Source organism: Sturnira hondurensis, unplaced genomic scaffold, assembly GCF_014824575.4.
Source record: "Sturnira hondurensis isolate 20B ecotype Veracruz unplaced genomic scaffold, ASM1482457v3 Scaffold0010128, whole genome shotgun sequence".
NCBI classification, from domain to species: domain Eukaryota; kingdom Metazoa; phylum Chordata; class Mammalia; order Chiroptera; family Phyllostomidae; genus Sturnira; species Sturnira hondurensis.
The window spans coordinates 7,565,138-7,592,719 of NW_028082759.1; the positions used below are offsets into that span (position 1 = coordinate 7,565,138).

Below are 27,582 nucleotides of genomic sequence, written 5' to 3' on the forward strand. Positions count from 1 at the left end.
AATCAACTTTTATCTTAAATGTCACTTCCTTAGAAGGTCTCAGTGAGCCAAGATGGGATTGGCCTAATTCTACAGTGGGGCACACCCTCCCACTCACCTACTGAGATCCAAACTGAGCCTTAGAGGCGACAGTTCCCATTCCAAGGTTTACCACCTCCTCACCAGCGACCACAGACCAAGTGAACCGGCTCCTCTGCCGCAAAGTTCCCCATTGCCTTGTGTCTGCGAGGAGGAGGGTGCGGTGGCGAAGCTTTAAAAACCACCCTGAAACCTGACTTCGACCCTCAAGTGGCTCAACAGTAGGAATCGGAGAAGTCTGCCCCTGGGAATGGAATGATCGGCTGAAGCCACAACAAAGGCCTTAGCGCTCGGGGAAACGCCCGCAGCGGTGCTCCCGCGCTCCGGCCGCGTTTCGCCCTCCACTCGGGGTCATTCGGTTCGCGCCCGTCTCTTACCTGCTCATTTCCGGAGGAACCGCCAATCGTCGCGCCGGCCGAGAGCGCGCCTCGGCCGCGAAAGACCCTGCTCACGCTCGTCGGATCGAGGTCCTACGTGGACCGGGCTCTGAGACCCCGGCAGTGTCGCTCCTTGCCGTCGGTTCCAGGTAAGCCGGGAGGCTGCGGAACCGGGCCGTACCGGGCTGTCGTGAGGCTCAGCCGAGCAGGTCGCGTAGGCTCCCTGAGCGTCTCTTGTGCGCCAGACCCCGGGTCGTCTCGGCTTGTCCACAGTGGGTCTCCTCGGTCAGGCAGGCTCAACTCCCTGGTCCCAGGCGTGTGGTATCAGAATGGGGGTGGCGGGCCTTAGAAGTTTTCGAGAAGATACTGATCTGAACAAGAATATGAGGGTTGCCACGTTATTTCCAAAGAATGACTGTTTGGTGGGAGGTTAAGGGAGTGGAGTGGTAGGTACCGTTTGAGAACCCATTACCCTCCTACATTGCCTACACCTCCTGGCCAATTTAAACATCTCTTAATCCTCACAAGTATTTTACAGTTGAGGATTATTATTACAAATTTACAAATGACCTGATTTAGGCTCAGGCAAGTTAAGAATCATCCTTTATAAGAGGTTGAAACGGAAGCCTAGGAATCTACAAGTTTGTTTGTTTTTTTAAGTTTTGTGTAACCAGTAGTTCACAAAGGAAGGTTCCGAGGCTATAGCAGCATCACCTGGGAACTTCTCAGAAATAATACACACCAACCAAATTAGAAACTGGGAATGTGGCCCAGCAAACAGATCAGTTTAGCCACAGTGAGGCAATTCATTGGAGGCACCATTGTGTTTTAGAGTAGAAAAGGGCTCACACTGTAATCCAGGTAAGAGGCGTGGGTAACTTGAACTACAATGGTAGTGCCTGTAAAACTAGTTGTGTTCAGTTCGTGGTCTGTTTTCTTAATGGCCTCATTCTGAAAAGCAGGGAAGACTGATTTGTACAAGTGCTGGGGAAATGGAAGGCACAGTGATACCTGGAGTGAGTACCTACTATGTTCCTTGTACAGCGCTAGAATCCTTTTTTTGTACATATTTTCTTAACAGATATATATTTTTCTTTTTTTTTTAAAGATTTTATTTATTTATCTTTAGAGGGGAAGGGAAGAAGAGAGGGATAGAAATATCAATGTATGGTTGCCTCTCGTGAGTCCCCTTCTGGGAACTGGCCTGCAACCCAGGCATGTGCCCTGACTGGGAATCGAACCTCGATCGTGTGGTTCGCAGGCCCGCGCTCAACCACTGAGCTACACCAGCCAGGGCTATATATTTTTCTTTTGATTTTAGTTTTCCCATTATACTCTGCAATTTACTAGCGGCATGATATTGGTTGGGCAAGTTTCGTAAAACATCCTTCAGCCTAAATTTTCTAATCTCTTACTACTGTTCTCTGCAACCTCACGCCCAATCCCAGGCAGTCGCCATCTTTCTTAATGCATATACCTCCTGCATCCAGGGGAGAGACCCAGGAAAACTGAGTAAAACTCACCAAAATAACAGAAAACACCACCTCAAATATTATCTTAAACTGAAGAGAAAATATGTTGGTGGGAGAGTCAGTTATGGGAGGGTACAGTAAAAGGATTACTGGAAACGCACAATAAAGGAGGGTAAGATTGTTATGCAGATTGAGTCATTGTCTTCTGCATTGATAAGAGTTCCTAGAGATAAAGTTTTATTCCTCTTCCTGGTCCTGCCTAGGGAGATACAAATGGAGGTTTCTCCTACAAATGTAAATTTTCTTTTACAAAGGGTAACTTTTACTTGGTGTTCTGAGTGTGTCTCCCTAGTGTACGCTTTCTTAAAATTAGCCAGCCTACTATCATCCTACACCAAAGAGGCATGTTTTGGGGTGACAAATTCTGTTCCCCTACAGCTCCTAGGCTATGAACTTGTATGTACATGGTGTTACTGTATTGAAGACTATAGGCAGTTGTGACACAATGATCCATAATGTCTCATGCTGGGGTGATAGGAACTTTTCCGCTCTGTAATAGTCTGTGGGACTCTGATAATCACACCAGAGTTATATGTGATTATCATTGATCAAAACATGGTTGCACAGGGTGTGACTGTATCATTCGAGGATTAAAAGTCAAAGCTGGATAAAATTCAATGTGTTTTAAAGTTCTGAAACTTGTCTCCTGCACCTCCAAAATGAGTATAGGAAGTTTTGTGCATCGTACTATTACAATGAGCCTAGTGGAAATTAATGCCTTTAATGGTCCCTGGGGGTGTAACAGCTAACCAGACATAGCAGTTTTAGGTCAAATATCAGTAGTGCTTTTTATATGTAAGTAAATAAACACACATGTAATATATAGTGTAATAAAGTGTAACATTTTATGGGATACAATGAGATGTGGATTTGGCTGGATTTCTCAAGAGCGTTTGAGATTTTATGAGGTAGCCTTATAATACTTTTCAATGTACATGTGCCAGCTCCGTGACATGTGCCTTGCATTATTTTCTCAATGACAGGTGTCACTCTGAAAAACTGATGCTCAGAGAAATTAATTTGACCAAGATAAGTGACCAAGTTGGATGAAAATTCAGTTCTGTCAGGTATTGCTACTTCTCAATTTGTGTTATATCTGTTTCACTGTCATATTCCTGCAATCAGTAAGCTCCTGTTTTTCTCCCTTAATTTTTTTGGAATATGTTATCAAATATGAATAAATATGAACATATCAATACAAAAACTATGTGGTCTTTGGACTAGATGTGGAGAGATAAATAGAATGCTGTGGAAGTGAAGAAGGGACAGTATAATGTAATGTGAGTGTATTCAAATTATTGTAGACTCAGCTTTATAGCTCACTGAGGATGATAGCTCTTAACTTAGAAGGTTGTTTTGAGAGCTTACTGGAATCAGAGACTGTATGAAAGATTCTTAGCTTAATGCCCAACACATAATAAACCACCCTAGAGAACATGTCTCTTGGTCCGAGTCTCCCAAAGGAGCAAACTTAGTTCTTGGAAAGAATAAGCAGTGTGCTTTGTTTTTTTTTGTTAAACTTTTAATGATGTTTTTGTTTTGTTTTGTTTTGTTTTATTTATTTATTTATTTTTAGAGGGGAAGGAGAGAGGGAGAGAAACATCAATGTATGGTTGCCTTTTGTTCATCCCCTGCTGGTAGTTAGCCTGCAAGGAACCAGTTTGCAACCCAGGCATGTGCCCTGACTGGGAATTGAACCGCGATCGTCTGGTTCGCAGGCCCGAGCAGTGTGCTTTGTGAAGAGGAAAAACAGCATGAATGGAAAAAAGGTTGATTAAAAATAAACAGTTGCTAAAAAATAAAGGCCAAGTGCTTTAGTCGGGACCGTAGCCAGATGAAGATAATAATTTATGAAGGTATCTGAATGACAAGAAACTTGAGATAGTATATAAAAGTTCGTGTGTGTATATGCCTTTATATATTTTTCTTAACTTTTTATACTTATATATAAAGTCATACCTTCATACTTGTCAACCTCAGGCCTCATCAAACCTAGTACTTGTTGCGTTTTGACAAGAAAAAAAATGTTTGGACACTTGGTGCTAGCTCAGGACTCATACTTGCTAGAACTTGTATGAGTCAGAACACCACTCCACAGGAGAAGGTGCTTTGTTACTTGGTACTCATCCGTTTCAGCACTCATCAGGAGTTCCGGAACAAATTAACAAGTGCCTTGGTACAACTGTGTGGGTGTGTGGGTGTGGGTGTGATAGAAACTTGAGATAGTCAATAGGACAAAAGTAGAGAGGCAGGGAATATTTAAGAGAACTAATGAAATTCAGTGTGTGTGTTGTATTTGGATCCATATGCAAAGAAATCTAAAATGGAAAGCTGCTGCCCTGGCTGGTGTTGCTCAGTGGATTGAGTGCTGGGCTACAAAGCAAAGGGTCACACTGGTTTGATTCTCAGTCAGGGCACATGCCTGGGTTGCAGGCCAGGTCCCCAGTAGGGAGATTGGTTGCCCCAGTAAGAGGCAACCACACATTGGTATTTCTCTCCCTTTCTTTCTCCCTCCCTCCTCTGCTCTCTGAAAATAAGTAAGTAAAATCTTTAACAAAATATTTTAAAGAAAAAAAGCTCCTCCTTGGCCAAGAACAGTAGGCATCTATTAGTTGGCATTTATATGATATCTTTATTTTAAAAGGCCCTAATCCCCATTTTATAGGTCAGACAAATGGCATTCAAAAAATATGCGCACTTTTCCTAAGAAATACACCATAAATAACCAGAAGTGGAACCTTTGCATAATGTTAGCCCTGAAACACTGCTTCCCATAGCGTGTCGTTATAATAGCTTTTATTTGTGCAGGCCCAAGACACTGAGCCAGGCTTTGAATTTGGGAATAATTTATCAGTGGAGACTTTGTAGAATTACTGCCGTTTTCCTATTCTGCTGGCAGAAAGTCTGTAGTAAAAACTTGCTAGGTCACCAAGACGAAGCCAATTTCAAATGTCAAAACCATGCTTTTATTATTCTATCTTTGGGTTATGAGGAAAAGCAAAAGTTGAGAAAATATTGGTGTAGGGAGAAGGGAAAGAAAGAAGACTGTACTGGGTGGCTCGTAAGCTTGGAGGGATTTGGTTGGTTTAAAATTGATTGTCGGTGGCTATCTTGAAAACAAGCCAGGAAATTTTCTCCTTAACTTTTTATATTGAAATCTTCAAACCCACAGAAAAGTTGAATAGATCGCAATAAATATAAATATACTGTATATACTTTTTGCCTGGATTTAACAATTGTTAACCTTTTCCATAGTTGCTTTTTCTCTTATATTTATACAGTAAGTTCTGATTTAATGTCGTTGTCTGTTCTATGACTCGAAGGAACATGCTGTATAACAAAACCAGTTTTACCATCGGCTAATTGATAGAAACAAGAGTTAAGTTCTTCTGACATCTCATCAACGTTATAACATAATGTTATGTTATAATAACATTGAACATATGTTAATATACCATTGAACACAACAGTGTTATTCAAGGACCCTCTGCGTATACATTTTTAAATTAGTGAACTTTCTGGAAGTAAGCTGCAGCCACCATTTTTTTAAATGTTTATTGAGTTTTAGAAAGAGAGAGAGAAAGGGAGAGAAACATCACTTTGTTGTTCTGCTTATTTATGCATTCGTTGGTTGCTTCTTGTATGGGCCCTAACTAGGGATCGAACCTGCAACCTTGGTCTATCAGGATGACGCTCTAAACAAATGAACTACCAGGCCAGGGCTATCAGTATGTATTTCTTAAGAACAAGGACATTTTATTTGTTACCTGTGACAAATTAAACATAATGTAATACTGATACAATAGTGATATCTGTACTAAAATTCTCACATTTGTCCAAAAATTTTAGTTGTTTAACTTTTAAGATACTAGACTCAATCCAGGCTTGCACATTTTGTCATACTTCTGTAGTCTTCAATCTAGAACTTTTTTGATTAAATTGAAATGGAATATTTTGGCAAGAATATTTTTAAGTATTCATTTTTATTTTTTTTCCCAAGGATAACCCCAATTATTTCCTTTTTTTAATTTTATTTATTTATTTATCTTTAGAGGGGAAGGAGAGAGGGAGAGAAACATCAATGTATGGTTGCCTTTTGCGCATCCCCTGCTGGTAGTTAGCCTGCAAGGAACTGGCCTGCAACCCAGGCATGTGCCCTGACTGGGAATCGAACCGCGATCGTCTGGTATTTATTCATTTTTAGAGAGAGGGGAAGGGAAGGAGAAAGTGGGAGAGAAACATCAATGTGTGATTGCCTCCCATATGTGCCCTGACTGGGAATCGAACCGGCAACCCTTTGCTTCACAGGCCCGCGCTCAATCCACTGAGCTACACCGGACAGGGCAGGCAAGAATATTTTATAGACAATGTTATGTGCTTAATATTGCAGTGTATCAGGAAGCACATAAGGTCAGTTTGTTCCCTATTTTTGTTTTTGATTAATAGAAATATGCAGGGTAAATCTCTACAACTATGTAATCTTGTTTTTCTAAGAACTTCCACTCAGTGATTTTAGCATTCATGGATGACTCCTGTGTGGGTATTTTATTACATTGGTGATTGTGGGATCCTATTTTTAATTTAATGTCTTTTCTCATCCATAGGAAGGATTCCTTGTCTTGGACTCAAGGCTACAAGAAAGCCATTAAGCTTGACTTTGAATCATTGAGTGGGAAGAGCAACAGCCCAGCTAATATGTTCTAATATGTAATAGAGTTCAGCCTGCGGTGTATACTTAGCACCAGCTAAGGGGCAGAGAGATAAACAAGTTTTTAGGAGCTGGTCAGTTCCTGAGGTCTGGGGGAAGATATCCACTGCTTACTGGGTCTTGAAGCTAGAGCCAGGCCTCACTAAAGGACACATTACCTTACCTGCCACCACCTGTGTTCACAGCTCAATGGAGTTTGTGACAGCCCTGGCGGACTTTCAAGCAGGGGCTAGCTGTCCCATCTGTTCAGACTACTTGAAAGACCCAGTGACCATTAACTGTGGGCATAACTTCTGTCTCTCCTGCATCAGCATGTCGTGGAAGGATCTAACTGATACTTTCCCCTGCCCTTTTTGCCGATTTTGCTGTCTAGAAAAGAAATTTGCAAGCAACCCCCAGCTGGGCAATTTGACTGAAATTGCTAAGCTACTCCAGATAAGAAGAAGCAAGAGGAAGAGACAAGAAGAGAAGCTTTTATGTAAAAAACACAATCAGGTTTTGACCTTTTTCTGTCAGAAGGACTTAGAGGTTTTGTGTGCACAGTGCACGTTCTCTGATGATCACCGGAAACATTACGTTTGGCCCATAGAGAAGGCCGCCCCCTATCATCGGCAAAGATTGGAATATTGCCTTGAACCATGGAAAGATAGAGTGGAACAAATTGAGAAGGTGATAACTATGCAAACCAGGAAATCACGGGAACTGAAGAAGAAGATAGAATATAGGAGAGAAGAAATAAGGTCTGAATTTGAGCAACTTATGTTGTTTCTTCAAAATGAGCAAGAGACTGTTCTTCGGCAATTACAAGATGAAGAAACGAAGATTTTAACAAAATTAAATGAAAACATAACAGATTTTTCAGATCATGTTTCCACATTAAAATATCTATTAAAGGAGATAGACAGCAAATATGTGAAGTCAAAACTGGAATTCCTGACAGATGTTAGAAGCATCTACCATAGATACAAAACCTTAAAGGCCCCTGAACCTTTTTCATACCAGTTAAAAGAATATAGTTACCATCTTCCTCCACAATATTCTGGCCTAAACAAAATTATCAAGCATTTTCAAGTTGATGTACTTCTAGATCCTGAAACAGCACATCGTAAACTTATTGTTTCAGATGATAGAAAAACTGTACAATATGGAAACAGAATGCAAAACTTACCTCATAACCCAAAGAGATTTTATCTCTGCCCAGTTGTTCTGGGTTCTGAGGGATACGATTCAGGCAGACAGTATTGGGAGGTAGAAGTGAAAGACAAGACTGAATGGGCCTTGGGTGTCTGTAAAGACTCTATTCCCAGAAGAAGAAAGAATCAGAATGCTTCGATTTTATTAGAGGATGGGTTGTGGTGTATCAGGCGAGGTGGTCCAATTAATTACACTGCACTGGGTCCTGAAAAGGTTAATTTCCTGCCAAAAGTAATACCTAGTAAGATTGGCATTTTTTTAGACTATGAATTGGGTGAGGTTTCCTTTTACAACTTGAGTGATAGATCTCTTCTTCATGTTTTTAATGATTATTTTACAGGAGCACTTTGGCCCTATTTCCATACTGGAACTGACTCAAAACCTCTTAAAATCTGTACAGTGACAGATTTTGAATAGTGAACTATTGGGAGACTTGTATATCTATTTACCTTAATAACTCTGTAATGTGCTTTGGTCTTTTTGTCTTTGTCAGTTTTGATGTAATACAATGAAAAATGAAATAGTGATCTCACCATATATGCTTACGTATGCACACACAATCAATAGATAATCTTCCCTCTGTTTGTTTTTAAACAATGTACCTTCTCTGTTCAGCTGCTATCCCTCACCTCATTTGGGAACTGACCTTTTTCCTCGAAATCCTTGTTGATTAGTTGTTTTCCTTCTTAGGCTTACTCTATTCAAGGAATCACATCTTAACAATATTGGGGCTTCTAATCCATGAACTCATTTATTTAGGTCTTTAAATTCTCTCTGCAATTTTTGTAGTTTTTAGTATATCTGACTTTAACATTTTGGGGTAGATTTATCCCTAAGTAGAATCCACTGGGTTTTCTGTAGACGTGCTCATGCCATTTGTAAATAGACTTTCACTTTTTCATTTACAGCCTAGGTTCTTTTTCTTTTCTTGCCTATTTGCACTGACTAGGACCTCCAGCACAGGGTTGATTTTTTTAAATTTTATTTATTTATCTTTAGAGGGAAAGGAGAGAGGGAGAGAAACATCAATGTATGGTTGCCTTTCCTGTGTCCCCTGCTGGGAGTTGGCCTGCAGGGAACCAGCCTGCAACCCAGGCATGTGCCCTGACTGGGAATTGAACCGTGATCATGTGGTTCACAGGTCTGTGCTCAATCCACTGAGCTATACCATCCAGGGCTGATTCTTATTTTGATTGGGTTTATCCCTCATTTTACTGTTCACATTTACTCAATTTCTATCCTTTTTTCTGTTGTTACTTTTTTAAAAATATTTATTTATCTTTAGAGGGGAAGGGAAGGAGAGAGGAAGAGAAACATAAGTGTATGGTTGCTTTTCGTGCATCCCTTGCTGGGAACTGGCCTGCAACCCAGGCATGTGCCCTGACTGGGAATCGAACCGCGATCGCGTGGTTCGCAGGCCCGCGCTCAATCCACTGAGCTACACCAGCCAGGGCCTGTTGTTACTTTTATTACCTAACTTGGATAGTTCTCAGCCTTTGCTTAAAGTAATCTGTTTAATATTGTTGATTCAATATTATCTAACCATTTCCCCACTGATGGGTATATATTAAAGTCATGCTAACTTTTGCAAATAATGTATATTGAATATATATTTACACTTTTCCATTGTGGACCATAATCAAAAAGAAGACACCCGCATAACCATGACCTGACACTAACATCACCTTTGAACTCTGCCTCTTTTCAGCCCCAGTCTCTTCCTGGTTCTATTCAGTTCCCTCCACCATTCTTAATTTGACATTCCACTGTTACAACTTTTTATCATGTATCTCTGTGTCCCTAAATGTTTAGTTCCACATGTTTTTGAGTTTTACATAAAATCAACACTGGATTATTCTGTCAGGGTTTTTTTCCCCCATGTTCATGAGATTCATCATGCTTTTGCTTAAGGTAGTGTTTGTTTTCACTCCACTTCTGATGTATACTCAGTTAACAATCATCCCTGTTTCTTCCCTTATAAAGTACTTGGGTTTTTTTCTTGTTTTTTTTTTAATGGTCTTGCTAAGAGCAATGAACTCATTTCTTTAAATTGACTTTAGAGAGAGAGGGGAAAAAGAAAGAGAGAAATATCAGTTTATTATTCCACTTATTTGTGCATTAATTTGTTGATTTTTTTGTATGTGCCCTGACCAGGGATCAAATCCCCACTTTGGTGCATTGGGACATTGCTTATAACCAACTGAACTACCTGGCTAGTCCTCCTTGTTTTTCAATTAGTCTATTTGTCTCATTTATAGCAACTCTTCTGGGTTCTAGTCCTGTAGAAATAATATTCACTGCAGGTATCTTCAAGTTTATCTCTTATGGTGTCTTGTACAGAACTTATATTTGATGTAGTTGATTGTATTGGTCTTTCAAGGTTTGCATTCTTGTTGAAGAAATCCTATCCTACACTAATGCTGTTAAAATACTCTGCATGCTTCTAAACATTTTAAACATCTACTTGGGGTTGATAATGTTTGGGGGAATAGGATGGGGCCTGCCTGGATATTTAGTTATATATGATGAATAAATAACCAGTGGTCACAACTTAATTTATTAATTTATTAAGCAGTCCATCATTTTTTCAACTGATTTGCAATACTACCTGTATGTGATATCGAATCTGTTCTACTGGTCTGTTGGTCTATCCTTGGGCCAATATCATACTCAAATATTACAGCTCACTCATCTGATATCTGGTGGAAATTTTCATCATCTGTTCAGGGTTATCTTGGCAACTCTTGGCCTCTTCCATGTAAATTTACAATCAGTTTACTAAATTAAACATAACCATGGAGAATTAATTTGAAATTGCATTGAAGCTGTAAGTCAAATTGGACAAAATAGACAATCTCCACTTTGTTGAGTTGCCTGAACATAATACACCTTTACATCTATTTAAGTGTCTCTTAATAATTTATATAACATCTACCAGTTGGCTGCCATAGTTATAATTAAACTTTATAACTCACATGACATCAAGGTTACTCAGAATGATATACTCTAATCAGCTTGCCATCAGCTTTCCTTTTTATGGAAATCCTTGCTCAAGTCTATGTAGCTTAGAAACCCAGGAGTACTTCTCTTGGGTTCCCTATGAGATGGCTCAGCCTCATTTATGTCCATTTATGAGGTGGACATAAATGAGACATTGAACAGGTGAGGGACCTGCATTGACAAAAGCTTCACAGTCCAGAAGACCACTAAATCTTAATTTCCTACAAGTGAGTGGGCTCCATAGATTGAAAAGGACCTTATGAAATTTTACTAAAGAGTCATTAAGTGATCTCTGGAGGAAGCACATATACAAGGCATTAGAGTTTGAACTTTGTAGGTTTTGGAACCAGTCTCCTTACCTCTAAAAAGTGCTCCCAGCTGCCACCTTCAATAATACCATGACTTCAGACCTAGTCTCCCCTTTCTCATTTCAATTAAACAATGCAGCTAAGCATTTTGTGTTTTAAGAATAGTTTATTTGATTCCAACTGAATTTTTTTTAAGGATTTTATTTATCTTTAGAAGGAAAGGGAAGGAGAGAGGGAGATAAACATCAGTGTATGGCTGCTTCTCATGTGTCCCCTGCTGGGGACTGGCCTGCAACCCAGGCATGTGCCCTGACTGGGAATCGAACTGCCATCCTCCGGTTTGCAGGCCCGCACTGAATCCACTGAGCTACACCAGCCAGGGCTGATTCCAACTGAGTTTTTAATCTAGTTTTAATGTTTTTGTTAATGTTCGTTGTTGACAAGATTTATTAAAATTACCAACCATTGCTTTATAATCACCATTGCCAACTTTGAGGCAACCCCTTTCAACTCATGTTCATTGGGTATTTTATAGTCACTAAATAAGCTAATCGTGATACTCCAGAATTTTTTAGTTTGATGTATCATTTGATGTCCTACTTTGGAAGATGAGAATTTCACCCTGGCCCTCTCAAAATAGAATTCTTCATTTTTTAAATATTTTCTGATATTTATATGCAGTAGTCTAAATCTCTCAATCTAAGCACATGTAGCTTTCTACCACTTTGATTTTGCAGTCTACCCAAGGAGCCATCTAACCAACCCCAGTGCAGGCAGGTTGTTCACTAAGCCAACTGCTCAGATATCATGTTGGGGGTGGATACCCTTAGCTTCTCTTGAGTTTTTCCTATTTCCATATCTTTGTCCATTCGGAAGTTAGTGTCTCATTTTGTTGGAGAATGTCCTTCAGTAGCTTCCTAATCAGAGTACATGGGAAATAAAATTTTTGAGTACTGTATGTCTGAAAATGTCTTTAGGCTTTCCTGATATTTAACTGAAAGTTCCTCAGGGTATAAAATTCTAGTTTCAATTCACTGAGCTACACCAGCCAGGGCTATATAGACTTTTAAAAATGTCTACTATTGGGAACAAGAAAAATAGTTTCAGCCCCAAGGAGCCTGTGTCCCTAGCAAATATCCTGTAAGTTGATTGCCATCTGTTTAGTTTCAGAATTTTCCTTTCAGTTGAGTCAGACCCCACCCTGTTCCCGAGCACGGGCTCTGTAAGCCAATAGCTAACTGCCACATCTGCTTCTGTGCAACGCTTGCTTGCTTGCCTCTATATAAGGACTTAGCTGTAAGCGCTGGGCGTGACTCTCCTTTGCAGCCCCTGCGGGCACCGTGTCTCCGGACACTTTGAGAGTTCGCCCCTGCGCAGGTTAAACTTGGCCAATAAAGTAACATCTTTGAAACCCTGAAAGTCTCCAACATTTGTTCTCGCGGTTGACGGATGCAACATCTACATGTAGGGCAAAGTTTTGACTGAGACTTGATTTTTTTGTATTACCCAGCAGTTGTTAACCTTTACACACAAAGAACTATTGACAGTTATCTATTGAGAGGAGCAATAATTGTGCAAATCAAATTGGCTTAGGTCATTTCTTAGCATACATGATGGAAAACCTGTGTAAGTAATGTAGAGGTATTCCTTTACATGTTTAAAGGAAAAGATTAATACTGTAATCAGCTGTCTATCATTCAACTTAAGAAATATACTTTTAATGTAAAAGCCCCCCCATACCCCACCTTAGCTGTATTCCATTTCCTATCTGGAACCAAATTGTGAAAAAAGCCTGTAATCATCATTCCTTCATTAAAATGAACTTGCCCTGGAGTTTTTATCATTTAATAGTGGTTGTGGATACTTTTAATATCAGTGATTGTCAGTCTGACTGATACCGTTTTCTCTGCTAGCTCACTAGAGCTTTGAGTATGAAAACGTGTCTGAAAATTTTGTTTTCACTTAGTTTGTGCCTAATATCTTGTTTACACTCAAGGCTGCAGCCTGTTCATTTTCCAATAAGAGCATACATTACTCAGGACCAGAGTTTAATCTCTCTAATATTCTGTAGCTTTAATGTATATATAATAGAGTGTAATGATAACCTTTAAATGGCTTCTGCTTCCTCTGAGGCAGCTTGCTCTATGGTACGACGAGTGAGCCCAGTGGGACACTATTACAGACACAAACTCTCTAAGTCCTTCTCACCGAATGAATGGATGAATGTATGAGGGCGGAGGGCTGGACATTATAGTATTTCCATTCCAGCCTTTTGCTCGTGGTACTCATTTAGAGCTGGTTGGCAATTTCAGTGATCTATCAGGGTATTAATACTAAAATACCTGCCGACAGAGTCAGCGCCAGACCAGGCAGGGAAAGCGTTTAGCCCACCCCAGGACTGGTGATTGCAAGAGCAACAGCAGTTGGGCCACAGGGTCATCACTGGGTCTCTTGTAACCCGCACATTCAGGGTTGCCATGCCTCAGCGTTAAGTCTGTCAAGGTGACCTATTTAGCACCCTTAGCAGGGAACACAGTGCTCGCCCAGCTAACTCTGCACAGCCTTTGCTCCAGAGGGTGGGGGGTAGGTTAAAGAGAACAGCTCTTCTGCCCATACCCCGTGCCTTTACACCTTCCTGACGCCTGACGTCACGCGGAGGCTCCGTGGTCACCTTCAACCTTCTTGGGCTTCACGGAACAGGACAAACCCACAAGCCCCTGCGCGCGGCACGGCCAGTCGTAACTCAGCAGCTCAGACTTCTACCTCGGTTCTGGAGAGCTGCTGGACCAGGCAGTGTCTCAGGCTGTACGAGGGTGGTTGGTTCGTTTGCCTTCTGGTTGTGGTTGGTTGTGGTTGGTTCGTTTGCCTTCTGCTGCCCATCCCCACCCCACCAGATTGCGCATGCTCTCTACCACCATTGAGCCTAGCAGGTTCCTGGTCCGACCTGTAAGTCTCAGACTATTACAGTGGACACCCCCACCCCCACCCAGTGGACCCCTCTAGCCACCTATCTTCTTTCGTGTCTCCTTTGTCACCCAAAGAAGGTCGAGGAAATGCACTGGCTTTTTGAGTGATACACTCCAAGCTTGGCATTACAGGCTCCACCTGTCTAACCTAAAGCAGGTTACTAAATCTCCCAGACTGTCAGAGATACCAGCAAACCATGGCAACAGCCCCTTCAGTTTCCTTGGGACTTTTGAACATTTCGAATAAACCCAATCACGGCATTTGGCACATATGCCCTTAAACAACTAGAACAGCTTAGGCACATAACATATTTCAAATTGATGTTCAATTTTGACACTTGTTTTCCCTGATTTTAATCTGATGTATTAATCATTAAGGAATTAATCTGTATAGGAGATGACTTAGAGTAATTCATTTTTTATGTCTCATAGAGTGCTGAATTCCACCTTAAAAGATAAAGCATAAAAATAACACTTAAAGGTGTTTAGGGAGATTTAAAATATGTATTTATTTTCTGATGTTATGCATTACCTTAAACACCAAAGTGATAAAACACTGCCAAAAGTTTGAACACAAATGAAAGTACCAAAAATATTTGAAATATTAGAGTAAATATTTCCATTAGAGACTATGACTCATATCTGTAAAGTTTCAGCAACATAAGAAACTAATACATGACTCAAGAAAACTAAAGGACACAAAAATAACAATTGGTCAATGTTCAAAATTATGTTCACACATGGTAATAAAACATGAGGTTGTAGATGTGAGGCTGTTATAAACAGATTTGTAAAACTTGAAAATCCTCCTTACTAGAGATGGTAAACATGGCAGATGGCATTCTTGTTGGTAGGAAGGTGATCTGAAAGCAATTAAAATACAGTTTTCCAAATTTACTGGGTTTTGTCATTGAACCAGTAATAAAATTTACAAGAAATTATTCTGTGTCTATATTAATACTACTAGAAATCACTAGATGTGTACGGAATTTCCATTTTCATGTCCAAAAACCAGAAAAAACTACAAGACTATCATAAGAATATTTGTCATTCTTACCACATCATATCAAAGGTAGTGGCTACCAACATATCACTGATGATGTGAACCTTAATCACCTGATTAAGGCAGTGTTTACAAGCTTCTCTACTGTACAGTTACATCTCCTGCTCCCTCTCCCCCACTTTCTCATTCTGTAATCTTGGAAAAAATTACCATACTCTTTGGAAACAGACATGGTACTTTAATGCCAAAAGTTAAGACCAGGTTATATAGCCAGGGTAGATCCCCACCCAAAATATGGATGTTTCAGGATTGATGGTGCCACACACCAGAAGGATATGAAAAGGTTTATTATTTCTGTAATGAGGTTTACAAGGAGAACAGGTGTTGGGAAAAGAAAAGCTTTGGGGTGTTTATAGCAGTTACTGGGTGGTGGTAGTGGGAGGGTACTGGCACTACTAGGGGCTTACTTGGTTTGAACCCACCTGCAAAGGGTGGAGCACCTGGGCTTTCTCTTCAGCTTTCCCAGGTGTGAGGAAAAGAGGATACAACAAGGGTGCGTCCTAAAAATCCCATGAAGACACCATCTGTAACAACATCCTGAAAAAGTTTGAAGCAATCAACACCTTACTGCCAACACATACAGAAACAAGAGAAACCCACAATTCTACCTTCTCTTCCACCTGGAATGTAAAGAACTTACGTACAGGCCAGACAGGCACACAAAATTTCTAATATACATACTAAAAATTTATTAAATTTCAATGTGAATTACACATTTCCCTTTCTATACTGTGAATTCTAATGTATGCATTCTAAGACCTTCAGAAACACTTTACAGTTATTCTCCACACCTCCATTTGTTCTCACAACATCTCTTGCTATTGAGCCAAATTGGACAAAAAAAAGGGGAGGGACATCCCATGTTCAAGACATAGAGGTACTGAAATAAATTTTTTGGTGCTAGAGTCACTGCAAGATAGTTGTACAAAATTCTAGCTACTGTACAAAAATCATAGCAAGAAAATGAGGCAAAGTCACAGGTCACCTTCGTAATCTCTTACAGAACAGATTCTAAGAGGTTTAGGGTCACATCCAATACAGAAGTAAGGCTTTAGCACTTCAGAAAATTTATCCATGAAAGAATGGATGTGAGACATGTCATTCAAACTGTAAAATGAAACCTGCCCCAACTCATAGTCCAGATAGATGCCAATCCCTCTGGGATTCTCCTTCAGCATAAGGATGACGGTAAAAGGCCCTCGTGCCACGTAATCACCATTCTGCAGCTGAATTGTCCAACATCTGTTCTGTCCTGGTGGGAACTGCTTTCTCTCCCTGGTGAGGGAGCCTTTGCAAACGCCCACGGCCCACTCAGGCTTGTCATCCACCTGGACCTCCCAGTAATGTCGGCCACAATCAAACTCTTCAGAACCCAGGACAACGGGGTAGGTCATAAATCTCTCTGGATTCCGAGAAACTCTTTGCTTTTTCCTCACAAATGTCACCAACTTTTTATCCTCAGACACGAGCAGATTAGGATGTGCTGTCCTAGGATCCAGAGTAACCTCTTCTCTAAATTTCTCTATAATTTGCTGCAGGGCCGAATACTGCGGGGGAAGACTGCACCCTTCTCCCCGTAACTGGACCCAATACACATCTGGGGGTTTCAGGCTTTCACAACTGTGGAGGACATGCTTGATGTCAATCAGCAATTTCACATCTGACATCACACTCTTTTCTGCCACCACCTTTAGTAAACTGTTCAGGTTGGAAATGTGGTCTGCAAACGCAGTTGTGTTTGCACTGAGTTTCTGTTGAACATCCTTCTCTTCTTCAGCTAACCTTGAAAGAACGGCTTCTTGCTCATGTTCCACAGATTGTGTGAGGTGCTCAAATTCAGTGGCTAGCTTCCTTCTCCGGTTTTGCACTTGCTCTCTCAGTTCTAACAGTTTCCTGTCTTGGGTGGTTATTAATTTCTGAGCGTCTGCCACCTGCTTCTTGAGGTGCTCAATGTAACTGCTGAGCCTTTGCCTGTGATGGGCAGCGGCCTCCTGCATGGGCCCCACATGGTGGCCCCGGTGGTTGGGGGGCTGAGTGCACAGGGGACACAACACCTCCAGGTCCTCCTCACAGAAGAGGGTCAGGACCTGGAGGTGCTTCTCACACAAGCACCTCTCTTCCTGCTGTTGCTTCTTGCTCTTGGTGATCTGGAGGAGCTTGGTAATTTCAATCATCCTTCCCAGCTGGGTGTTGCTCCTCAAGTGCCTCTCTTGGCATGAGTGACGACACACAGGGCAAGGGTACTTGTCCCGAAGATCAGCCCAGGACTGTTGGATGCAGAAATGACAGAAGTTGTGCCCACATTCAATGGTGACAGGGTCTTTCAGGTCATCCAGACAGATGGGACAGTTGACTTCTGCCTGGAGTCCTGCCAAAGCTGCTTCAACCTCCATTGGGTCTGAATAGGATGGACTGAAGTGGGTTTTCTTCAGGAAGCTGGGCTCTGTGAGATCTCTCCACTGAGAGGCAGAAGCACACTCAGATCTTGCTGTCCTTCCTGTCCAAATTCTTTGACAATTAAGGGCAGCTCTTGGTGTCCTATAAAGTCCTTGGCTACAAAGGCAGGTGCCCAGAGGAGCTCTGCTGTCCACCAGTAGCCAATCAGAGTAGTTGGAGAACTAGCTGCCCTTGGCAGCTCAAAGGATATGAGTTCCAGTTTATCAATTTTCTTGGTCAGAGAGCAGTCAGGACTCTTAAATACCTATTGATTCCTGAGGATGAGAAAATATAGTTTCATGTAAAAATTTTTAAAAAGTGTACTATTTGTCTTGTGGCTCTGCTCACTGTCACCCTTGAGGGAACCACTGATATCTTGAAGGAACCCCAGCCCCACAGTCCACCTACACCCACATTAGCCACATGGGGCTACATGGGACTACAGAAAGTGTGAGTACTTTTGGTACTAGATCCTCTGTCCCTGGGTTAGCTTTCAGCTTTAGTCACCTATTACCTGGGGGACTTGGAGAAAGCACTTCACAACCCTAACGTTAAGAAACTCAGATTTACTAACAAGTGTAAACATTCCAACTTCAATCATTTCAAATTTTTCGAAAACCTGAGAAAAAGATTTGGCACTTTTTTGGCTTAAAACAGTTATTTCTGATAGCACTGAATTCATGATACTATCAAAATGTACTTCTTTTCCATTTATGCTTCTCAAATGCAGAATATACCCAACTGGGTACCTAAGTGGACAGGGTTTGGACCAGATTAGATTTACTCTGAAAACCTTGCTAAGCAGGAAAACTGATTATCAAAGGCACAGAATGCAATTCAGGATCAGGAATTCAATGTGAAAAAAACTGGGAAGCCTATACACACTACCTGTGAAGTTAGTAAACTACATCTAATGAGGATTTTTGAGAAGAGAATTCAGTTTTCCCTTACACTCAGCCACTGATACTAGTGGAGGCCGAGAGACAGAAGTGACCTCCATATTGGGTGACCTTGGTCACCACAGTATCACGGAACAGTAAAGGGAGTATTATTAATTTTCTTTCAACTTGTGTTGCAAATTAACACACATTTTGTAGCTCTCAATTCCCCACTACCGTGACCTCCATGTAATTCCTACCATGACTGTATCTCCAATGATCTCCTCAGTTCCTGGCCAAAACTGTTGGATGACTGAAATGTTGGGCAGGTCTCCTTCCGGGGCTGAGTGATCTGGGACCACCCTGCTCATACTCTGAGCATCCGTCGGTAGTATTAACGAAGCTCTAGTCAATGCTGGGTCTGAGTCCCAGGAGTACGGGCACACAGTTCTAATTTCTCCACCTCCTTTCAATACACAAATGCCCCCACCTAAACACAAATTCCAACCGAGACATCTCGGAAGGAATTCCACAGGCGGCTTCAGACCAGAACTACTAGGTGTTTCGCCACACAAATCAGTCATGCCCTTAGGTCAGGTTGGGACGTGGTTTCCGTAGTGGCTTCCGTATTTTCAGCGACCATTTTGAGGACCCATTTTGAGGACTTGGGAGAAACCTCACGGCCCTATAAAAGCATGTGTACAATAACCCGAATCCAAGTTAGGATTTCCTTGCAAAGTGCCACCCGGCCCTTCAAGAGCACACCGTGCTCTCGCTTCGCGCCCTGAGCGGGGTCCCAACCCCCCCACCCCGCCGCGATCACGTGGAACTCACGGCCTTAAGCAGCTCCGGGCGGGCGGCGAGTGTTTGAACCTTGCCTGGTCTCATCTCATACAGATGTTCTCCTGTCTCTAATTCCTCACGGGTCAGACGCGAGTACCCAAAACGTTACCAATCATTTAGGTGACTTAAAACAAGGTTCCGAGAGGGACCAGGAAACCATAACAAACCTCATGTATTTTAAAATAAGCCAAACCCCAGTTTGGATTCCCTTTTTAAGTATTTGTCTCAGGCAGGCACAGAGAAGGCGCTTAGAAACCCACGGGTCTTACCTCACACGCGCCTCCGGCAGCCACAGAGTCCAAACTTCCGGCGCCCAGCGGTAGAAACCCACGGGTCTTACCTCACACGCGCCTCCGGCAGCCACAGAGTCCAAACTTCCGGCGCCCAGCGGAGCTGAAAGGCTGGTCCGGTCCGGTCCGGTCCGGTCGGAAAGCAGCTCTCGCTCAAAGGTGAGGTCAGCCAAGAACGACACTGCGTGACCACCGTGACCCCCACAGCACTTATAATAGGAGGGTGGGGCTATTGAGACCACGCCCACCTTGACCTTGGTGGCTCCTCCTCCACAGAGGGAGGGGTGAATCAGGGTGAAAGGATGTTCAGAGTCTCTGGTTAAAGGGTGCCCTACTATTGTGTGATTCAATCAGCCACTAAAGACTACCGCGGTTAATATGCATGATCTAATTGCACTTTGGAAATTCTCCCTTGATTCTCTGAATGCCCTATTTACTCCCATCTTTGCTGTAGAAATAAATCGGAAAACGGAAGTGAGGCCTAGTCTTTTTCTCTCGCAGGAATGTGTAACTCTGGAGCCTACCAGTTCCACCCTCTCTCTACAGTTTGCGATCTCAGCGCTGCGCAGTCCTGCCCTGCCTCTCCACACTCAGGACTCTGCAACCTCCTGCCACAGAACTGTTGTACACATAGCTTTCTTCCATGGCAGCTCTTAAGCACCACACACATTGTTTACTTCCTTGCTTACTGTCATTCCTACTTCAGATCCCAGCGTAATTGTTACTTTCTTTGAGAAACACTCTTTGAGCTCTAATATTCTCTACCACAATTTGTTTTAGGCAGATTATTTATTAGGCAAATTAATATTCATAATGATTGCTAAAAATTTACCCAAAATAAATATTTATTTATTTTTAAAATTTATTTTTCAATTATAGTTGATATCACCCACACTTTTAAACATTCTAACATTTATTACATGCTACCAATCTATAAAACAGTGAGTCATACGAAGCAAAAACTATACAGAATCGCAGTTGATTCTTATCAAACTCATTGCCAGGAGCAGCCATTAAGCAAAGAGGCATAAATAAGACTGAATAGTATTCAAGTGACTTGGCTTCCAAACGACTAATGAATACTGAAATTGTTATAATGGAGTTATAAGCTCGGGTGTAAAATTGCATTTGTGAAAAGGACACCAAGTTATAATTTCTTCAAATGTACTATTCTAGAAGATTTAGAACCCACTGGGTTCTAGAAAAACAGAACCCACTGGGATTCTGTTTTTCCCTGGAGTATTACTGTATTCTAACCCATATTGCCGACAATGGAATTTACCTGCCCAACAGTAAGCACACTACAATTAAAATAAATTAGACCTTAGCCCTGGCTGGTGTAGCTCAGTGGATTGAGTGCAGACCTGTGAACCACAGGATTGGGGTTCGATTCCCAGTCAGGGCACATGCCTGGGTTGCAGGCCAGTTCCCAGCAGGGGACTCACAAGAGGCAACCATGCATTGATATTTCTCTCCTCTCCCCTTCCCCTCTAAGGATAAATAAAATCTTTTAAAAAATAAAAGGAAATACAATAAATTAGCCCTAGAGAATACATATTTTTCTGAAGGAATATATTGTTAGAAAAAAGTGAACATGAAAGATCCTTTGGTGAGAGCTCAGATGGAAATGTGATAAATATTAAAAGAGACTGGAGAACCCTGGCAGGTGTGGCTTAGTGGATTGAGCAGCAGCCTGCAGACCAAAAGGTTGCTTGTTGGATTCCTGATCAGGGCACATGCCTGGGTAGCAGGCTTGGTCCCCTGTAGGGGCTGGGAGAGAGGCTATCAATAGATGTTTCTTTCACACATCAGTCAGTGTTTCTCTCCCTCTCTTTCTCACCTCCTTCCCCGTCCCCCTGAAAATGAATAAAATCTTTTAAAAATAAAATGAAATCTTTAAAAAGTGTTTCAATAGAATTACAAGCTCAGGGGTAAGATTGTGTTTGGTTAAAGTGTGAAGAGGACACCAAGGTGTAATTTCTTCAATCTCCTATTCAGAAGATCCAATCGATACAGAACAATTGTCTCTTTAACTCAATCCCATCAAGATTCTCTTTTTCCCCAGAGTATTTCTGTATTCTAACCCTTACTACACAGAGAAACCAGATTTACCAGCTCAGCAGTAAGACCATCACAAGTAATATAAATTAGCCCTTGAGAAGACATGTACTTTCCAAAGAATGTTGGTAGAAAACTGAATGAAAAAGGTACTTGGGTGACAACTCAGATGTAAATGAGGAATGTGTTATATGAGACTGAAGAAAAGGTGATTCTGTTATACAGTGACAGAAAATAGCCAAATGGTATACTACCAGTGTGTACAAAGCAGAACTTGTAAGTAATGAACTCGCTGAGGAGAGTGATCCTCTGAGGCTGGAGACTCCATCCTCTGAGCCCATCTTGTGGCAATTTTAAGAATTACTGTTAATTTAAAAAAAAGAATTACTGTTAATATACATGTTTAACAGAAATTTAAACCTGTGGCATACTTCCGGCCAAGATGGAGGCAGAGGTGGAAACACTGTGCCTCCTTGGACAACCAAATTTAAAGACAACAAAGATTTAGAAACAAAACACAGCCAAACTGACAGAAAATTGAACTGTACCAAAGTCTGACAAAAACGAACCATTCATCCAGACCGGTAAGAGGGGCAGAGTTGGCAGTGGAGAGGGGTCCCGGCAGGAGGAGGAGGTGATTGGCGACCCAGGTGGGTGCACATGGAAACCCAGTAAGGTTCGCAAGGTGGCTGGCTGACCACGGACACACATTTGCACACAGAGAAACCAGGCAGGTTTAAAAATGGTCAGTGAAACAGACCACGCAACCCAGGGCACCAGCGACAGAAAATAAAGCCTAAAAGCACTGATCGGAAAAACTTTCGGGGGCCTGAGGTGCCGGGAGAGGCTCCTAGCCCCACAGGAGAGTTCATTGGGGAGACCCACAGGGTCCTAGAATGAACACAAGCCCACACACCCAGGAACTAGCACCAGAAGGGCCCAATTTGTTTATGGGAAGAGGAAGAGGGGACTGAAATCCGAGAGAGCCGAAAACACGCCATAACTCCCTCTCTGACTCCACCCCCACATACAGCATCACAACCCAGCGACCTGGGTTGCCTGGCCCTGGTGAACACCTAAGGCTCTGCCCCTCATACATAACAGGTGTGAACAGACCAAACATTATGACTCAAGAACAGCTCAAAGCCCCAGAGCCTTTAATTTTAAGTGACCAAGAAATAGCCAACCTATCAGATGCACAATTCAAAAACACTGGTGATCAGAATACTACAGAACTGGTTGATTTTAATCACAAATTAGATGAGAAAATGAAGGCTATACTAAGTGAAATGAAGCAAATTGCACAGGGAACCAATAGTGATGGAAAGGAAACTGGGACTCAAATCAAGGGAGTGGACCAGAAGGAAGAAAGAAACAACCATACAGAAAAGAATGAAGAAGCAAGAATTCAAAACAATGAGGAGAGGCTTAGGAACCTCCAGGACATCTTTAAACGCTCCAGCATCCGGATTATAGGGGTACCAGAAGGGAGAAAGAAACAGCCACGAGTAGAAAACTTATTTGAACAAATAATAAAGGAGAACTTCCTCAATCTGGCAAAGGAAACAGACTTCCAGGAAATCCAGGAAGCTCAGAGAGTCCCAAAAGAAGACCCAAGGAGGAACACACCAAGGCACATCATAATTACATTAGCCAAGATGAAAATGAAGGAGAGAATCCTAGAAGCAGCAAGAGACAAGGGGACAGTCACCTACAAAGGAGTACACATCAGACTGTCAGCAGATTTCTCAAAAGAGACCTTACAGGCAAGAAGGGGATGGAAAGAAGTATTCCAACTCATGAAATCCAGAGACCTACATCGAAGACTGCTCTATGCAGCAAAGCTTTCATTTAGAATGGAAGGGCAGATAAAGTGCTTCTCAGATAAGGTCAAGTTAAAGGAGTTCATCATCACCAAGCTCTTATTATATGAAATGTTAAAGGGATTTATCTAAGAAAAAGAAGATAAAACATATGAATAGTGAAAGAACAGCAAACTCACAGTTATTAACAACCACACCTAAAACAAAAGCAAACCAAGAGGACAGCTAGATCAGGAGCAGAACCAGAGAAATGGATATTACAAGGAGGGTCAGCAACAGGGGAATGGGAGGAGAAGGGGAGAGAAGGTACAGAGAATAAATAGCATAGATGGTAGGTAGAAAATTGACAGGGGGAGAGCAAGAATGATATGGGAAATGTAGAAGCTAAAGAACTTGTGACACATGGACATGTACTAAAGGGGAATGTGGGTGTGAGGGGGTGTGCAGGGTGGAGGGGAATGAAGGGGGAAAATGGGACAACTGTAATGGCATAATCAATAAAATATATTTTTAAAAAACCTGTGATAGCCCTGGCTGGTGTAGCTCAGTGGATTGAGCGTGGGCCTGCAAACCACACGATTGCGGTTCGATTCCCAGTCAGGGCACATGCCTGGGTTGCAGGCCAGTTCCTGATAGGGGACACACCAGAGGCAACCATACATTGATATTTCTCTCTCTCCTTCCTTTCCCCTCTAAAAATAAATAAATAAAATCTTAAAAAAAAGAAAAATGAGAAAATTTAAAAAAAAACCTGTGATATACTTGGGCTATTTAAGTAACCATGGCAACTGAATTTTGTGTACATTTGAACACTGCAAAGGTGAACTGCCTGGGTGTTTCTGGTCTAAACATACCTCATCACTTCAGCTGGCTTTCAAATGTCAGAATAGCCCTTTAAGTAGCTCCTAGGCAATAGATCCATATAAATCCATCCCTGGTCATCCCATTGAGTTTATTTATTTATTTATTTTAGAGAGGGGGAAGTGAAGGAGAAAGAGAGGGAAAGAAACCTCTGTGTGGAAGAGAAACATCAATGTCCTATTCTAGAAGATTCAATCCATTGGGATTTTGTTTTTCCCCACAGAGTATTACTGTATTCTAACCCATACACAAGACAATGGAATTTACCAGCCCAACAGTGAGCCCATTACAATTTAGAGAAATTAGCCCTAGAAAAGACATTTTCTGAAGGAATGTATTGGCAGAAAAGTGAACGTGAAAGGTCCTTTGGTGAGAGCTCACATGGAAATGGGATAAATATTAAATGAGACTGGAGAAATGTTACTTCTGTTATGCAGTGACAGAAACATAGCTGAATTGTGTATCACCATTGCATGAAAAGCAGAACTTGAAAGTGATAAACTTGGATATTTAGCTAAGGAAAGTGATCATCTGTGGCTGAAGACTCCACATTCTTAGTTAATATACTCTGATTAACTGAAATTTAAGCAACTGTGGCAGCTGAATTTTGTACATATTTGAACTATGCAAAGTGTGAATTCCTAGCCTTCACAAGGTAAAACCTTTAAGTAGTTCCCAGGCAACTTAACCACAGAGGTCTTTCCCAGTTGAGCTTTTTCCCCATATTTGTGTAATGGTGTTTAAATGTTAGTCTCAATGATTCATTTACTAATGAAATCAACAAAACTTCAAAATAACAGTGCTTTATGTTTCTAAAAAATGCAAAATGTTTTTAGGCTTATTTTACTAAAAAGAAATTCCTCCAGCACTGGATAGTTATTGAACAACCAATAGATACAGCCAAAGGAAAGTAAATTTCTGTTAACCTATTTACAAGTTCTAAGTGAAGACCTTTAATTTTAGCACTCATGGTTAATAGAAATTTCACTCAAGTCCAACTGAATACAGGAATTATGGCAAATGGAAGCTTTTCACCCCATGTAGTCTGGTATTCTTGTATGCCTATATTCTTTCCTACCCTTACAGATAAGTAGGGTTTTGTGATTCCTGTTAGAAAATGGAATGTGAGTAAATATGTGTCACTTCCTGGTGCTTGCCTTCAAATCTCAGTGTGCTCCCTCTTTTTAGTTGCAGTGACCCAGTGCTGTGACAACTCATGACTGAAGGAGTTCCATTTGTGGGAAGATGCTGGAGCAATGCCCCACTTTACAGGAATAAGTATTAGTTTGTCTTCCTTACTCAGATTACCACAGCACGGCATGGCTACTCCAATCAGTGCAGTGCGCCTCCACAATGGAGGCTCTGCTGAGCATCTTCTCAAATTATGATGAAAGACAAATAGTGCAGTAAAGTGACACTGTTTACCAACTCTGTAGACCACACACACACAGGATTCCAAATGGAGGCACGTTCTAAAACGTCAACAGTTTCATGTAATGTTAAACATGAGTGTGTGACATTTGGAGGTTTTATATGAATATGGTTTCGCCCTAGTTGCTGTGGCTCAGTGGATTGAGTGCTGGCCTGTGAACAAAAGGGTCATGGGTTCCATTCCCAGTCAGGGCACATGGCTGGATTGCAGGCCACGTCGGCCATAGAGTGTGTATGAGAGGCAACCACATGTTGATGTTCCTCTACCATTGCATGAAAAGCAGAACTTGTAAGTGATAAACTTGGATATTTAGCTGAGGAAAGTGATCATCTGTGGCTAAAAACTTGACATTCTCAGTTAATACACTATGGTTAACTTAGAACCACTGGAACTTTGAACCAGTGGACTTAGGTTATTTAGTCCCTCTCTTTCTCCCACCGTTCCCTTTTCTCTAAAAACAAATAAGTAAAATCTTTTTAAAAAGACAGTGATTTTATAAAGGATGAAACAAAAGCAGAACAATTAGAATTCCAAAAATATACAAAAATAATAAATAGTAAATACAATGTCATCCTTATGTTACCAAACAAAGGTCCAAGGGTGGGGGCAATACTTGGCCCACCGAGGGATGCCAAAAACTGCTTCAGAAAACAGAGGTCCCTCCCAAGGACGGTATACTAATATCTATTAGGCTCTTCTGTCCACCGCCAATTGGAAAGACATCTCCCAATGCCAGAGATTTGTGAAAAGGAAACAAAATGTTTATTTAATGCTATTCAGGCCTAATGCCTTCCTTAAAATATTAAAGTCTTTAAGGGTATACGCCTACACACATCCACACACAGCACTCCCTTCTCCCACTGTCCCAACTCCGGGTACCGTAAATCAGGAAAAGAGCACATGTGGGTGCTCCGTTTTTCTGTAACCTTTAACTGGTTTAAAGGTTATAGAAAAGGTTTAAAGGTTTAAAGGTTTAAAGGTTTAAAGGTTATAGACAGAAGTTTTAAAGGTTTAAAGGTTTAAAGGTTATAGACAGAAAAGGGAAAATCAGTTCTAAAGTGAAGCCCACAGACCGCCCCAACCCTTCACCAACCCAACTATTTAGTTCAGCCAAACCGTTGAGTCTCAGGGGAGCGATGAGAAAGATGGGCTCCTTAAATGAGGCATATATTGTAACCAATCACTCATAGATAGGCAGGTCATAGGCATACACCCTATGAAAACAGAAGAACACACAGGTTAATTCACACAACAATCCCCAAACCAGTCTCTGCGCCTGTGAGATTGTCTTTTGGGAAGATATTATATTACAAGGTCCTTCCTGAAATGACATTTAACAGTGGCAATTTGACAGGTCCTCTGCACCTGTAAATTGTACATCTTTGGTGACATCACAAACCTGGTTTCAACTCGTAAATGACAACAAACTTTCAAGACATTTAGCTGCGCCATTCTGATGTCCAATACTGAGCATTGTGATTTTCCTTGAACTACAATTTTTCTCCTTAAGATCACCCTCACTGTTATTATATGGACTACTTTGGGTCCCACTTTTGATTTTGACTGTTCGTTTTCATAAACACACCAAGAGCAGCCTGGATCACTTAGGATCCTTAAGTCCACTTTGCTGGAACTCACACAGGGAACCCTTAGATTGACTTCTCAGTCCAACCCTCGGGGCACAGAAGCAGAGCCACACATCTGCCATCTGGCTTCGCCTGTACCAGTCGTTTCA

The 27,582-nt window shown here is 41.5% G+C and overlaps 2 protein-coding genes across 3 annotated transcripts; one reads left to right on the top strand and one right to left on the bottom strand.

Annotated features, from left to right (window-relative positions):
- The first annotated feature begins 173 nt into the window (after positions 1 to 173).
- On the top strand, positions 174 to 8,859 carry LOC118995369 (tripartite motif-containing protein 60-like). 2 transcript variants are annotated; one of them, XR_005068255.1, is made up of 3 exons: positions 174 to 604; positions 2,971 to 3,054; positions 6,592 to 6,707. XR_005068255.1 is itself a non-coding variant. In XM_037058326.1 (3 exons), exon 3 carries the CDS (start codon positions 6,885 to 6,887, stop codon positions 8,304 to 8,306), a length of 1,422 nt encoding a protein of 473 aa, XP_036914221.1. In that variant the 5' UTR covers positions 174 to 604; positions 2,971 to 3,054; positions 6,881 to 6,884; the 3' UTR covers positions 8,307 to 8,859. The 2 variants fall into 2 exon arrangements, 1 of the variants encoding a protein (XP_036914221.1); XM_037058326.1 differs by lacking the exon at positions 6,592 to 6,707 and adding an exon at positions 6,881 to 8,859.
- Positions 8,860 to 16,200: 7,341 nt separating this feature from the next.
- LOC118995314 (putative tripartite motif-containing protein 75) lies at positions 16,201 to 17,619 on the bottom strand. The gene has a single exon (XM_037058230.1). It carries the CDS (start codon positions 17,617 to 17,619, stop codon positions 16,201 to 16,203), a length of 1,419 nt encoding a protein of 472 aa, XP_036914125.1.
- Between the last annotated feature and the right edge of the window lie 9,963 nt (positions 17,620 to 27,582).

Excerpts from the sequence above, each read along its gene's own strand:
- LOC118995369 (XM_037058326.1), top strand. The coding sequence starts at position 6,885 with ATGGAGTTTGTGACAGCCCTGGCGGACTTTCAAGCAGGGGCTAGCTGT.
- LOC118995314 (XM_037058230.1), bottom strand. The coding sequence starts at position 17,619 with ATGGAGGTTGAAGCAGCTTTGGCAGGACTCCAGGCAGAAGTCAACTGT.